Genomic DNA, 14,387 nt, shown 5'->3' with positions numbered 1-14,387 from the left:
GTAGGTTTGCCTCAACAAAATAAAAACTTCCTCTAAAAGATTCTGAAAACTTTAACCTACCTGAAGATTTCCTTTAATCAAAAGGGTGCCCCTTCATTTTCTTACACTATGTCCTTAACAGTGCCAGAAGGGTTGCTAACCTTCAAGTAGGGCCTGGAGTTCCCCCAGAATTACAACTTAACTCCAGACTACAGAGATCAGCTCCCTGGAGAAAATGGCAACTTTGGAACGTGGGCTCTATGGCATCACTTCACTGCTGAGCCGCCTCCCCAAATTCTGCCTTCCAGAGGGCTCCATCTCCAAATCTCCAGGAATTTTCCAACCCAGACTTGGCAACTCTTTGGCAGGCATGGATTTATTAAGTCACTTTCCCTCATTACTGCGTCTTGGTAAGAACCTAGGCATGCTTTACTACTACTTTTAGTTATTTATTAAAGACTTTCTGCTAGAGGCGAAAACTATGCAAACCTTACTGGAGTATTAATGTGGATATTAAGCCGCAGTTATTTCTGGTCTCCAGAGATAGGAAAAAATACACCATCCTTTGAAAAGTAGTCATTCTTGTTGTGCTTGTTGTGTGATTTATCTGGAGCGTCTCCCCCCCCCCCCGTCTCTTCGGTTTCTTCTCCATTAAGAAACGCTGGTGGAATCACTGGGCGTGGTGATTTTGCATTTTGCTCCAAAGAAAAAAAACCCGCTTTACGTAAAAGCAAAGTCAGCCAGGCGCTCGCAGCTTCCGAGAAAAGCCACACTCAAGTGACTGCGAAGCCCTTTCCCCTAGCCCAGCTCTGCGGAGGTTAGGTACAGCTGGTGCACGAGAGCGCATGCTCCGAGCTCTTCCGTTTTATTAACATTATGCTTCCTTAACCTCTGGGACTTGGGCCCCTTCCACACATGCAGAATAATGCACTTTCAATCCACTTTCACAATTGTTCGCAAATGGATTCTGCTATTCCGCACAGTAAAATCCAGCTGCAAAGTGCAATGAAAGTGGATTGAAAGAGCATTATTTTGCATGTGTGGAAGGGGCCTAGGTACTGTCCTTAACAGCTGCGGGTCCTGCAGCTTAGCCCACCCCTAGTTAAGAGTGCAGGGATGAAGCTCCCTTTTTCGCTCATGAGAACCCCCCCCCCCCCCCGTTGCTCAGCAGAGGAACCCCGCCCGCAGGTTTTATGCGCCTTTGCTTGCCTGCGCCCGCCCACTCCCGTCGCCCTCGTAACTGTAGCCGCCTCCCGCGAGAGCGGTAGCATGTTGCCGGGACCCTGCCAACTAGCGTGGGATCTGACAGGTGAGAGGGGCGCGAGGGAGCCACCTGTGCGTCAGTCCCTTCCGCTGAAATGGGCGCCCGCTTGCTCTTCCTGCGAGACGTTTTGCCTAGCTTCGTGGACTCCGAGCAGGCCGGCGGCAGTCTGAGGGCACAAGTGCGGGTGGAAAGGGCGAGTGCTCCGGGTGGAAAGAGAATTTGAGAATTTCTTGCAGCTGTACTGAGTGCAGGCAGGAGTTGACGGCTGCGGAGCCAGCTGGGGTTAGACTTCTGTTGCAGCAGTTGGGGAATCCTGGCAAAACGACAGAGTGTCATCCATTTTTATCCTTGGAAAGGAGTCTACATCTTTTCCTATGAGAACAATAGGCACCACTTTATCCAGGTTGTCCAGATAGAGGCACAGCTTTTCAAACGCTGAGATTTAGCTCTGCGACCATATGAAGTAAAGAGTGCCTCTTTTTAATCAAATGACAACAGTGTAATGAGACTGAGTGTCCGGGCTTCCAAATCCAAAGATTTGGTAAGAAGTCTGCATGTGTCCATCACAGGATAGGAATGTTATTGAATGGTAACCAAGAGTTTTCAGTAGAGCGGGCCACCATTTTTCTAGAACATTCCTGTCCAATGTGCTGTAAGTTATGTTTAGGTTTCTGCCAGATTAATAGATCAGAAGGGACTGCATTTAATCACGTTCTTTAAAAGGTCCAGAGAGCCCCAGGCCAATTCCAGAATTTGAGGCCAGCAGTTGTAATAAAGGTGTTTTGAAAATGGCAACACATGATGTGCATGAAAGCAAGTTGTGAAACTTATTAAATGCCAAAAAAAGGAAAATGTGTGTGTGAATTTGAGGGGGCCTGTTGAGACTGAGTCCCAAGCCAAATAGCCTTCCTATCCCCCCCCCCCTCCTCTTGGCTTTGAAAAATTACATAGGTCTAGACTGAAGTTTAAGAAGATTATGAGGCAGGAAAAATATAGCGGTGGGAGAAGGCCAAATGAGAGAAGGAGGGGGAGATGTAGACAAGCTTGCCTCACTTCTGACCTTCACCACATCTCTAGACATGACTGTGGTAGACCCAGGATGTTATGCTGTCTTTTGATGCTGGTGTTGTGCAATGCCAGGTCCATAAATAATAAGACCATGATGCTCCGGGAGTATCTCGTAGCACAAAATACAGACCTGACATGCGTGACCAAGAGAAGATGAAACAGTTGCCCTGCAAGAACTTATCCTGCCAGGTTTCTTGATCATTTACCAGTCTTGGACTAAGAGCCAGAGGGGTGGGGTGGGGATACTTATGTGTGAGGCTTTCTCCTCCAGGACATTCCCCACCCCAAAGATTGCCAGCATCGATTGTGTTGGGCCAATGTGGGAATCTGTGCAGAGTGTGGCAATTCTGCTGGTGTAATGGCCACCTAGCACACCAGCTGATAGTCTGTCGAAACTGCTGGCAGCTGTGTCAGAGTGGCCGTTGGGGTACCCCAGGCTTCTAGTTCAGGGAGACTTCAACATCCATGTAGATGTGGCCACATTGTTACAGCCAGTGGACCACATGTCTTCCATGGCAGCACTGGGATTCTCCCTGGTTAATATGGAACCTACACACTAAATCTCTCGAAGACAGAGGTCCTGTGGGTCGGCAGATGTCTGAGGGCTTCCAACTGCTTCAATTCAATGGGATGGCTTTAAGAACTTCGCCCAGTGATTTTGGAGTCGTCCTTATCTATGGAGGCCCAGGTCACACGCATGACCAGAGTGGCTTTTTTCCATCTTTGCCAGGCAAGTCAGTTGTCCCTTTACCTGTTCCACACTGATCTAGCCACAGTGATCCATGCGACAGTCACATCTGGTTAGACTACTGTAACTCGCTTTATGCAGGCCTTCAGTTTGATCCAGAAGTTAAAGCTGGTTCAACATGCAGTGGGAAGTCTCTTCACTGGAGCTTCAGTGAGAAAGTATATGTACTCCCATCTTGTATCATCTGCATTGTTTGCAAGTTAAGTTTCAGGTCATGTTACTTTCAAGGCATTATGCGGTCTGGGACCCTCATATCATGGGGACAGCATATCCTCATATTACCAGCAAAGGTCTCTATGTTCTTCGGATGGGAACCTACTGGTGGTCCCTGACCCAAAGGATATTAGGCTGGCCTTGACCAGAGTCCTTTTTGGCCTTGGCTCCAGACCTTTTCAGCCTGGGCTCCAACCTTATGGAACCCTCTCTGTAAATTGACACCAGGGCCTTGTCCAGTATTGCAGGGCCTGTAAGTCAGAGATATTCCACTGGGCTTTTGGTTGAGGCCATCTACCTGCTGTCATAACATCAGTTGCTGGCCTCCTGACCTTTTACCACCGATGGTCGATTGGATCATTGTTACTAGCATCAACACACTGTATCATCTATTTATAGTATCCCCCTTCTTGATTACCTGTTTTGGGCTGAAGGGTATTCATCGCTATCTATAATTGGAAATAATTGTTTTATTTTATCTTATGTTAGCCTTATATATTGTTTTAACTTGAGTGTAAGCTGCCCCAAGCCTGACTGTAGCCAGGGATGGACATGGTATAAGTTTAATAACAATAATAATAATAATAATAACAACAACAGCCACCAACCAGTGATCTGGCAGTTGTGATACAATGTGTTTGCTGTTTTTGTCGATGATGATAATAATAACATACATACATACATACATACATACATACATACATACATACATACATACATACATACATACATACATACATGTAAAGTATTAAAAATGTGTGCCAATGACATTTCATGCTACTAAGAGGATTAACAGGCTACAAAAGATGTCATACTTTCTATGTTCATAATTTTGCAATAGATGCTATGAAGACATTTTATGATGTACAGGCTACGTTAAGGTGTAATAACTATTGTTAGTTGTTAAGAATTATTCTTAGATGTTCTCAGGTTCCTAAACTCCTCAGCCCTCTTCTGGCTTCCTGTAAATAATGGTTGATTATTATGCCTGAGCCACAAAGTACTGTTTATTTGCTGCCTATAAACTGAAATAAAACTGTGATTTAAAAGCAGCTGAAGAGTCTTTTGACACATTGAAAACTAATCATGGTATAAGATCGTGCAAGTTGGAGCCTACTTCATCAGTTGTATGAAATCTTATATTATCTTGGAATATATGAACAAACAAAAGATTGTTGCCAAAGGGAGAGAGAGAAATACAAAGAATCCATAACAGCCACAGCATCCCAGGCCCAGTAGAGCATAGATTAAAACACAATCCAATCATAAGAGGAAACATGCATATTTTAATTAAATGTCATCACAATTTTTTGGCTTTACAGCTGCACAGACACGAAAATCATTTGGATCTTGTCAGGAAAAGAGAATTTTCCCTTTATTTCATGCTCCTGACAGGTTAGGAAATGTGTATATACCAATTACTGGTGATCCCATCCGTGGTCCTGGATCTTATAACCATGCAGAGGTGAGTTGTACTATCTCTGAATTAACTGTATTGTCTCGCCAAGATTTTGAGCACTAAATGAATTGAGCATTATCATTTTATCCATTTCCCCCAAATGAGGTCATCATAATGTTTTATTCTAACTATAAGCAACTACCCCTGCCTTGGAAAATTGGTTGTGTGGATATCTGGGTTGCCATCCATAAATGTATTAGGATGAATTACGTGAATTTAAAACAGTTCATCCATATTGATAGCAGTGAGGTTAAGGGTAGAAACTAAAAGTAAGCAGTTGATTACAGACTGTTTATTAAAAAGTAATATGAGAAGCAGAAGAAAAGTGCTACCCAGTACATTATTGTTCTGGCAACTGCAGAAACGTAAACCTGTTTTCAGTGCCAGGCTCAAGCACAGGTACATACAGAGATGGGCAAAAGTCTCTTCTTGTTTTTCTTGTTTTCCTGACATTGTCAATCTCTCTCTACTTTCTACATCAGACAGACAGATCAGTCCCTATGCAAAAGAATAGATGGACATAAATCTGACATTAAAAATCATAAGACTCAGAAACCAGTGCGATAGCATTTTAATCATCCATGCCATTCTCAGTCCTCAAACAAAGAAATTTCATAAGGAAATTATGAGAGATTGCTGAATTGGAGTTAATTCACAAGTTCGGAATAATGCTCCCCCCCCCCACCAGCTGAATAGAGACACAGAATTCTTATCTCACTGCAGATGCTGATTTTCTGCCCCCAAGCATTTCCCCTCTGCTTTAATCAAGCATATTGCAATATACATCGTACCTTTGAATTCTTTACATTACCCTTCCACCTTCTGACTAGGATAAAACAACTCATGATGCACTTCACATGGAACATTTATGTCAAGCCTGTTCTCTGTAGTGGGCTCTCATCACATTTTTCTGTTTACATGCGAGGAGGCAGCCCACAGCCTGCAGTGTAGTTTGTCTGCTGAACTCTGCTGGGTTTTTGCTTCTCCTGGTTCTCTGAACTCTGCCCATAAACAGCCTTAGAAGTATAGAGCTGATATTCTCTCCCCCACTCCTTTCCCTTCCACACATGCACACACACACTCTGCCACCATTGCAAGTAAAGAGAGAGATTTGTTTTAAAACAGTCTTGCCTGAAATATGTGCACTTTAGAGATGCAGGAAAGAGCCAGCAGCATGGAGAGGGGGGCAAGGGGAAAGGCTCTAGGGCACCGGGCAACTGAGGTGGAGGAGAGACTGAACACAGAGATGAGGGGAGGTTCTCCCCTCCCCCCCCCCCCACTATACATATGAGAGATCAATCTATCAATTTTTTGATCAGTTTACTTTGGGAAGCACGAAGGAGCTGAGAAGGAGCTTCTGCTGTTGTGCGCGCAACAACAGCCAGGAAGACACAAGAAGATCCACAGAAGGCAAAACAGACATGCTTTCAATGTGAATGCAGAGAGGAATCAAGTTTTCCCAGCATTTCAAAGCTGCAGAGCTTTGGTCCTTTGAGGCACAGTGAGTGTGGAGGAGGAAAAATCTCTGTGTTACAGGAAATTTCCCTGAAGAGAATCAAGGCTTCCTGTGGAGGGGACCACACATATATAAATGGCCAATGTGAACAGTTTCTGTTGCCCATTTTTGTTGCTGGTACTAATATTTTACTTTAACGCATTTTTACATATCTTTATGCAGTTTTTATTGTGTGTATACATAAAATGAACATTGTTTGTATGTATATCAACATAGTATATTTAACTAATGTACAAATACTGTTGGAAACTTCATATGTTCCATGCAAAGAAGCAGAGCTTAATGTGAAATTAAATTCTTGCAGGTTCAGTTTGCACAAGGGACAAGCAAAATTGAGATGGGGATATTTGAAGTGAACAAAACAAGCTTGTGAAATTTGGTAGCATCCCTCAGCACATGTGAGGTCATAATAAGGGCAGAAATTGAATGTTTAATATAGTTCCATGGCTGCTTTCCCCACCTGCTTTCTTTTTGTACTGCTATGTAACTGTGGATTCAGATTGGGGTTACTTGTCCTACATCTATAAATTCTAGGAGCTTTTGGGTGGTGGAGCCTGAAGAGTGGGTGGATCACAGACCCTGTGACACCACTTCCAGATGATTACCCAGAAGTGATGTCACAGCCCCTGACACTCTAGTAAACCTCCCTTTCTCTATGGTAAAGACCATAGAAATTAGGAGAAATTTCTAGAGCTTTTTGAACTCTATGACATCACTTCTGCATGATTACCCAAAAATGATGTCACAGTGTTTGCGACATTGTGTCCCCCTCCCCATTTTCTTTTTGTTGCTCAATGAATTAAGCATGAACCATGTAGGATGAGAGTGCAAGCTCACCACCTCAGGCAGAACATAGTAAGCCTAGCTGAGATTGAATAGGAAATCAGGAAGAGGTGAAGAAAGGAGTTGTTTTCCTTTATCGAGTCAAAGTTTCTTATGTACCCACAGTTGGCTTTCTTCCTGAAAAGTAAAAAGACTCCATTTCTCCCATTGGTGGGGAAAAAACTGAGGTCATGTTTACTGGACTGAAAGCTGGAATAGAAAGCGTTAAACATACCCTTTCCCTCTCCCACCAGTCCACCACTCAGTCTGAAGCCACCTACATCTGTTCGGCACTGCAAAATAAAGTCCTTGGAGAGTCAGTCATGGAACCCTATGTAGGGAAAGTTCTATCCTGGGAAAGTGTCTTAATGAGTTAAATGCTTTCTCCGCACCTAGCTAATCTCAACCAGTGCACATGCCCCTGGTCCCAGGGCCTGAGGGCGAGACAAGCTTGAGGTCTAGCATCTCTGTCAGTATCATTTTAAGTATTTCTGTAGACTGGAACTAATCTCAGCAATTTTTTTTAATACGCAGAGGAGCAATATTGTATACCACCTTACTCACAGACCAGAAAGTATTAAAGGTTATTCTATGGGAGCAAGAACAGCCCCACGTTTTGCACTATCTGACAAGGTAAAGGCTGCTGTCAGCAACTCCAGCTTCTATGAATTGTAAAAAAATATGCAATAATTATACTATAGGACATTCTAATACATGAGCCCTGCTAGACACATGACTGCATGGTAACGACATTATATTGTGTTGTTTTATATGTATTTGGACATCCATTTTGTTCCTTTTTATCTTGTCATTCTGCCCAGGAACCTAAATGGTCATACATAGTTATTTCTTTCTCTAATTTATCTTCAGGACAAGACTCCAACAGAGTTATTCACCCAAGATTACCCAGCCAGTTTCATGGCGTGGGGTGGGGTGGGGTGGGGGGATCTGAACTGAGGTAACTGAGATCCTTGTCCAACACCCTAATTACTATACCACTCTGGCTGTGGTTGGGCTTGTCAATCAAACTGAAAACAACTGTCTTTCATGCTGTGTTATAATTCATTAGTGCACATAGTGTCACAAAAGGGGACTACAGTGAATTCTGACCATGGCTTTATTGTTATCCACTGAATAAAAGTATCAGCAAAATGTTTTCAGTAGCCATTCCCATTCTGATGATATGGAAGGGAAGATGAGGATCAGACTAGCATATTAAGCTTTGGACTAGAGTCTTATTGGAGCACTTGTATATTTCCTAGAAATTATTTATCTCACCATAAACTCATTTTATTGTGTTCAATTTCTAGTGTGTGACACCTGGCCCTACAGCATACCAGGCTATGCTGACCAAAGACCGAAAGACTCCGCCTATGTATGCTGCATTTTCCAGCAAGTCACCACGATTTTCACAAAAGGTTCTGGAAGCAGACCTTTTCCCCGGGTACTTTTTTTCATTTCTTGAACTGCAAAACTTATAAATTACCGAGAAGTACATAGTGGTCATTTACAAGTTCACATGTTCTTAAGTCCACCAGATCAATCATGGAATGAAGATGGTTGCGTGAAAATCATGACTAACTTCTCAGGGCTTTGTTACTATGTAAGATTAGTCCTAATGCAGCAGTAGATGGGCATCATCTATACTCTGTTCAACAAAAAGATCCAATACTCCTTCACTTCCCTCCATACCTACTTTGTAGAGCAATGCTCCATGGGGTCTTAGTGCCTGTTGCATTCCTAGCACCCTCCATTTTCTTCCAGTTTCAGTAGCCTGAAGTCATTTTATAAGAATAACATGAGCCAGGGACATTCAGTGTTGGCACTGCAGTGATCAGGACCATTCCCTTTTAGCCTGACTACAGCCCAAGTGTCTTTCCATCGGGTGCCAACTGACAGCCCTGTTCTGCTGTCCTTTTGAGCCTGGGCCAAGGGGGAGGGAAAGATGAGCAGCCTTGGACACCGCTTGAGCCCCTCATTATTGGTAGGCTGGGCTATGGTGGGAGGGAGGTACCTGCCAGCCCAAGTAACACTTGTGGATCACCAAAAGCAGCTTGAACTTTTTGGCTGCTACCTAGGAAGAAGGCAACCTATCCACCTAGCTGGCCGGAGTGAGTTTGCTTCACAATGTTGGCAAGAGAGTGGAAGAAGCTGTTGCCCATCGATTGCTGAGGCGACAGTGGCTGAGGCTGCTGGGGTGATGCTGCTGACTGTAGCTGCCTGTGCTCTGAGGCCACAAAGGAGGATGTGGAGGAAGGTGGCAGATGCTGCTGAGGCTCTGGCTGCTGCAGGTCAGTCATATAGCCACTGGCAGGTTGGCGATGAAGCTGCTGTCTGAGAGCCTGCACCATGGAAAGCTCATCATCGGGCCTCCAAGGGAGGGAGTAGGGCTGGCTTGGGACAGGAATCAAGCTACAGATGGAAGACTCAGCTTCTGGCTGGATGGGCACCTGCTGTCTTGGTGAGGATGCAGTCGAGGAAGGAAAGGGCTGGAGCACCTGCACACCAGAGCTGTCAGCAGAAGCTGTTCCCATCCCCACTGCTGCTTCCTCACTTGCTCTTCTGGTTTCGTCCCGCCATCCCATCTCTTTTATCAGACTGCCATGTTGGTTATGTACATGTCAGTGCACCTAGTGATGTTTTTAACTAAGGCTGGGCTTAAAAACGATTAATTAATGCTGTGAGATATTCGGGACTATTTTTACCTGCAGAAGTATGCTACTTTTACTTCTGCTGCACCATGACTGGCCGAACTTGAATCTTTTTGTTGAATAGGGTACATATAGTATAGATCTTCTGATGAAACCTTATCATGAACGTCTTCCAGTTCAGTTACCCCTACTTCTTGTTTAAGAGGATTTTTTTCATTTGAACATGGAATGTTTGTTAAATATTTTAACATAGCCAGCAAAATCAAATGCATGTTCTATTTTGCTAATCCTTTCATTTGTTTGTTTGTTTGTTTTACACTTATGCCCCACCTATATACAAGATCTCTAGGCACCTACAGGATAAAAACATCCTGTTAAATAAATGCATCTGTTAAAACTCCAACATACAAAAGTAAAAAACCCAACCCTAACCCTCACTTCCCACCCCAACCAGCAGTATCACAGAGGGGACATCCAGGGAGATTAACCAAATGCGTGGGTGAAGAGGAAAGTCTTCATTAGGTGCCTAAATCCAAAGAGGGTAGGAGCCTGTTGAACCTCTGAGAGGAGATTATTCCAAAACCTGGGGGCAAGCACAGAAAAAGCACTCTCGTGTGCTCTGTGTCCCCCCCCCCTCCCCACGTATCTTGGCAGGGAGAGGTACCACAAGCAGATCCTCCCCCTTTTACCTCAGTGCCTGGGCAGGTACATTTGGGTGCGTGAAGCATGAACTTGTTTTACGCTTTATGAAACGGCAGAGGCCAAAATCCACACTTCTTCTGGTATATTCTTTGGTGATTTCTTACCTGAATTGTTTTTGAGTTAAAGGAATATAGCCAAATTCTTCCCAAGTGTGAAATGCTGAAATTTGTTATTCTCCCCATGGCTTTTTTGTGATGATACTCACCAGTACTGAGTCCCAGCACCTTTTTTGGAGCTCTTATTTGGTTTTGATCCTTGGGTGCAAGCCTACCCAGTCAGCAGAGAAAGAGAGAGCTGCCCTTTGTGGAACAGCCTAGTAGGGATTTGCAAAGAAGAAGAGTTGGATTTATTTCTCTCCTGTAAGGAGACTAAAAGGGGCTTACAAACTCCTTTCCCTTCCCCCCTCACAACAAATACCCTGTGAGGCTGGTGGGGCTGAGAGAGCTCAAAAGAACTATGACTAGTCCAAGGTCACCCAGCTGGTGTGTGTTGGAATGCACAGGCTAATCTGAATTCCCCAGATAAGCCTCCACAGCTCAAGCGGCAAAATGGGAAATCATACCCAGTTCCTCCAGATTAGAGTACACCTGCTCTTAACCACTATGCCACTGCTGCTCCCAAAGAGAGGTGGGCATTGATGGCAATCAGTGCAAACTTATGCATCAGTAGTGGCCCCTTTTTAAAACAAAAAGAGTGTCAATGCTACTGATAGAAGACAATACATGAAAATCTGTACCCTTCTCATTGGATTAATGTGGCAAACTATATTTCATGTGGCCTATATCAGTTCACTGCACCTTGACACACTTTAAAGGGCTTCTGCCTCTTTCTGTCTCTGTAGACCTGGAACATATAACCCTTACAAGATGCCACACAGGCATGTCACCTGGCCCGGAAAGTTTGGGTCTCCAGACTGGTCTTTGGTACCAACACCTGTAAAAAGGACTCTAAAGACTGAGGTATGGACTTCTAATGTAGTTGTCCAAATAAGCATTGTGACACCAAGATCCAGTATTATCTCAGATGTAATGTCATCTGAATGTGAATTCAGCAAGAGGAACCAAATGTTTTCTATCCTGTAGCCCTTCTGTGCTTATGATGCTGAAAGAAATCAGTGTTGAGATAAAGAGATGAATTACATCCTTAGGTTCTTAAGCAACAATACATGAGTTCACTATGCTGTCTCTTGGCATTATGATGCCATCTCATTGAAAAGCAAGATGAGACATCACAATATTTGAGAATCAAAATTAGATTTAACTAACATTTGTTGAGCAACCTGCCTAGGTCTCCAGCATCTCAGTTTGGATCATGCTGACCTGCTGTTTTCTGCAGGGCAGCCATGAATTTCCAGTGGTAATGGGAGGGAAGCAGAATTATGATATAGTTTTATCTGGGAGTGAATAGACTAATTAACAGCATTTGTGTCATGTATCTATTAATTTGTGCCATGCCTCTAACTTTCAAGGTAGCAGGCAGCCCCACCCAAAAGCTGGACATAGCACCGTCTGCCACCCCCAAAGAGGCTTCCTGGTGGCGTGGGGAGGCTCAAAAAGTGAAAGAGCCTTCCCACTGCCAAGAAGCCTCTGTGGGCCTCAATGGACTCACACTGGCCAAAAGGACTGCTTCAGTCCAAAGCACAGCCTGTCAGCATAATGGCAGCAAAGGCCAGGAGGGAGCCAACTGAGGAGGGAGCTCCTTCCCAACCCACCCCCGCTATGCCAGCAGCAGGGACCCTGGGACACTGGCACAGCATTCAGTGCTGCATTCCAGCTCAGGGCCACTACCACTGCATGCCGGTGGAATTGCCCCCTGCTGGGGTAAATACTCCAGGGAGGGCAAATCCGCCAGTGTGGAGCTATGCCACTCCCAAGAATGGATTCGCCCAATCCCCTTTGGATGGGGCTCCAACACAGTAAAATCAGTACCGATATAACAAGCTAATGTCATTAGAGAAGTAAAATGTCAAGTCTGTTCCATAAAACTAGTCATAGCATGATAACTTGGCTGGACACTACCAGCAGCATTTGCTGGAAAAGCCTAAGTAATTGTGAACCAATTGAGTGTTTTGACTGAAGAAATCAAGTGCATCATTGTGACTAAAACTTTTTGGTGGGTAATGGACTACTACTTCTGGTTCTTTCTTGGAGACTCCTTTGCACTGTTGATATGGAGATATTATACTGAACAGATAGCATTTGCTTGTTTATTCTGCTGTAGTTTTCAACACTATTGCTTCAATATGTTTATTTGTTTTAGCTGATTACAGACAAAGCATTCAGGAAGCAACGAAACCTATTGGCCTACCTGAGCCTATATTACTGATTGAAGTCTTTTATCTCCTACGTACTTACACAACTTATCTTCCCTCGTTGTTACACAGAACTGCAATGAATTGTTACACTAATGTGATAGTCCTTTGTGATTTGATAACCAAACCACTGAGTTGTCATGGTTTGGATTTCTTTATTTTAATGTTTTTTATCTTTCTAATTTTTGATTGTCTGATTCAAAATTTCATAAGTCTGTAATCATGTAGCTTGAAAGGCAGTTTCACCTATAGAATCTTAATTAATTAATAGTGTTTCCTTTATGTATTGCAACCACTGGAGATAGTCCAGTCCTTGTTTATCTTTTACCTGTCCCATAAAAATGTGAAGATTTCACCTTAGACTCATTTATGTTTCAGTTTTGCAACATGTGAGGAACCACACAGGTTACATGGACATAACCAAATTTTCTTTCCGTACCAAATTGTTCACTTTGCTAACTGCTGCTTCCATCTTCTTTGTGGCATTCATGTATGATATTTCTGTACACACCATTCCATAAACATCTCTTATAATTTCCTTTGAGTACTCTTGATAATTTCCCATGGATACTCCAAATACTTGGTTTCCATTTAATGATTTCACATGGAAGCTTTTGAACCACATGACAATAGATCATTCTCTATGTTTCCTAAATATGACTTCTGCTAACTCAAATAAGTGCCAGGCCTTGCAGTATAAATCCTGTCTCTTCATATTTTTTCTATCCATCCAATCCCCTGCTTGTGACTGTACTTAGTAATTTATTGGTGCTAATCACCACATGTATCTTTTTTGCCTCTTGGAATAACTCCACTGAACTAATAAAATTCAGAAAGGTGTAATCAGTGCGTTTGGACTCTTATTTTTAAGTGATGATATTGCTTAATTAGCTGAAGTTTAACATGGGAAGTTAATCTGATATTAAAACATATGATGTTCTTGCAACCACACTCACATTTGTATCCCCAGCTGGCACCCTACAATACATTGCTTCTAGCCAAATAGGAGCATTTCCCTTTCAAGTTTTCATGGCATCTTGCTGCTCAGCAGCAGATTAAGAGTTGTCTTCCTGCCTCCTATGTGACCACTATATTTGAGGGAGAATCAATAATTATTTGTTGGAACTTTAATAATGGCATATCTAGTGATATGAACTTTAATGGTGGAAGCCTTGATTCTAGAAGCCACCCTGAGCCCGGCTTACTGAAAGAGAGTGGGGTATAAATCAAAGAAAGAAAGTATGGGATGCTTTTTTAGAATGCAGGTCTGACGTGGGCAATACTCCAAAGCACTTGTGTGACCTCTATACACATAGCATGCATATAATCCTTCACATTCCCCTTTCTGTCAGAGCCAGTTTGTTTGGAATTGCATAGGGCAAATATAAAAAAAACATACTCAACAGAAAATGGGCACCAAAAGCAGGATAAATATAATTTGCAAGTAATTTTATTAAACAGAAGGCAAAATTACTCACTTGTTCATACCAAAATCACCTTTTCTTCAGAAGAAGTGGCCAAGCTGAGAGATTCAACATGAATTTCTAAAACAGGTTATCAGCATGGGAGCCACACACCTGCATAAAGTACATACATCTCCCAAGTGAAATACAAAAGTGACTGAAAATAATTCTAGGGGCAGAAAACAAATTAA

At 43.1% G+C, this 14,387-nt stretch overlaps 1 protein-coding gene across 1 annotated transcript; it reads left to right on the top strand.

Annotated features, from left to right (window-relative positions):
* The first annotated feature begins 1,163 nt into the window (after positions 1 to 1,163).
* Positions 1,164 to 13,576, top strand: PIFO (primary cilia formation). Its single transcript, XM_048495811.1, has 6 exons — positions 1,164 to 1,288; positions 4,595 to 4,737; positions 7,604 to 7,702; positions 8,380 to 8,513; positions 11,264 to 11,381; positions 12,682 to 13,576. Exons 1-6 carry the CDS (start codon positions 1,249 to 1,251, stop codon positions 12,745 to 12,747), a joined length of 600 nt encoding a protein of 199 aa, XP_048351768.1. The 5' UTR covers positions 1,164 to 1,248; the 3' UTR covers positions 12,748 to 13,576.
* The last annotated feature ends 811 nt before the right edge of the window (positions 13,577 to 14,387 follow it).

Source organism: Sphaerodactylus townsendi, linkage group LG05, assembly GCF_021028975.2.
Source record: "Sphaerodactylus townsendi isolate TG3544 linkage group LG05, MPM_Stown_v2.3, whole genome shotgun sequence".
NCBI lineage: Eukaryota > Metazoa > Chordata > Lepidosauria > Squamata > Sphaerodactylidae > Sphaerodactylus > Sphaerodactylus townsendi.
Note: the sequence above shows the minus strand (reverse complement) of the source record. Positions and strands in the feature narration are given on the sequence as shown.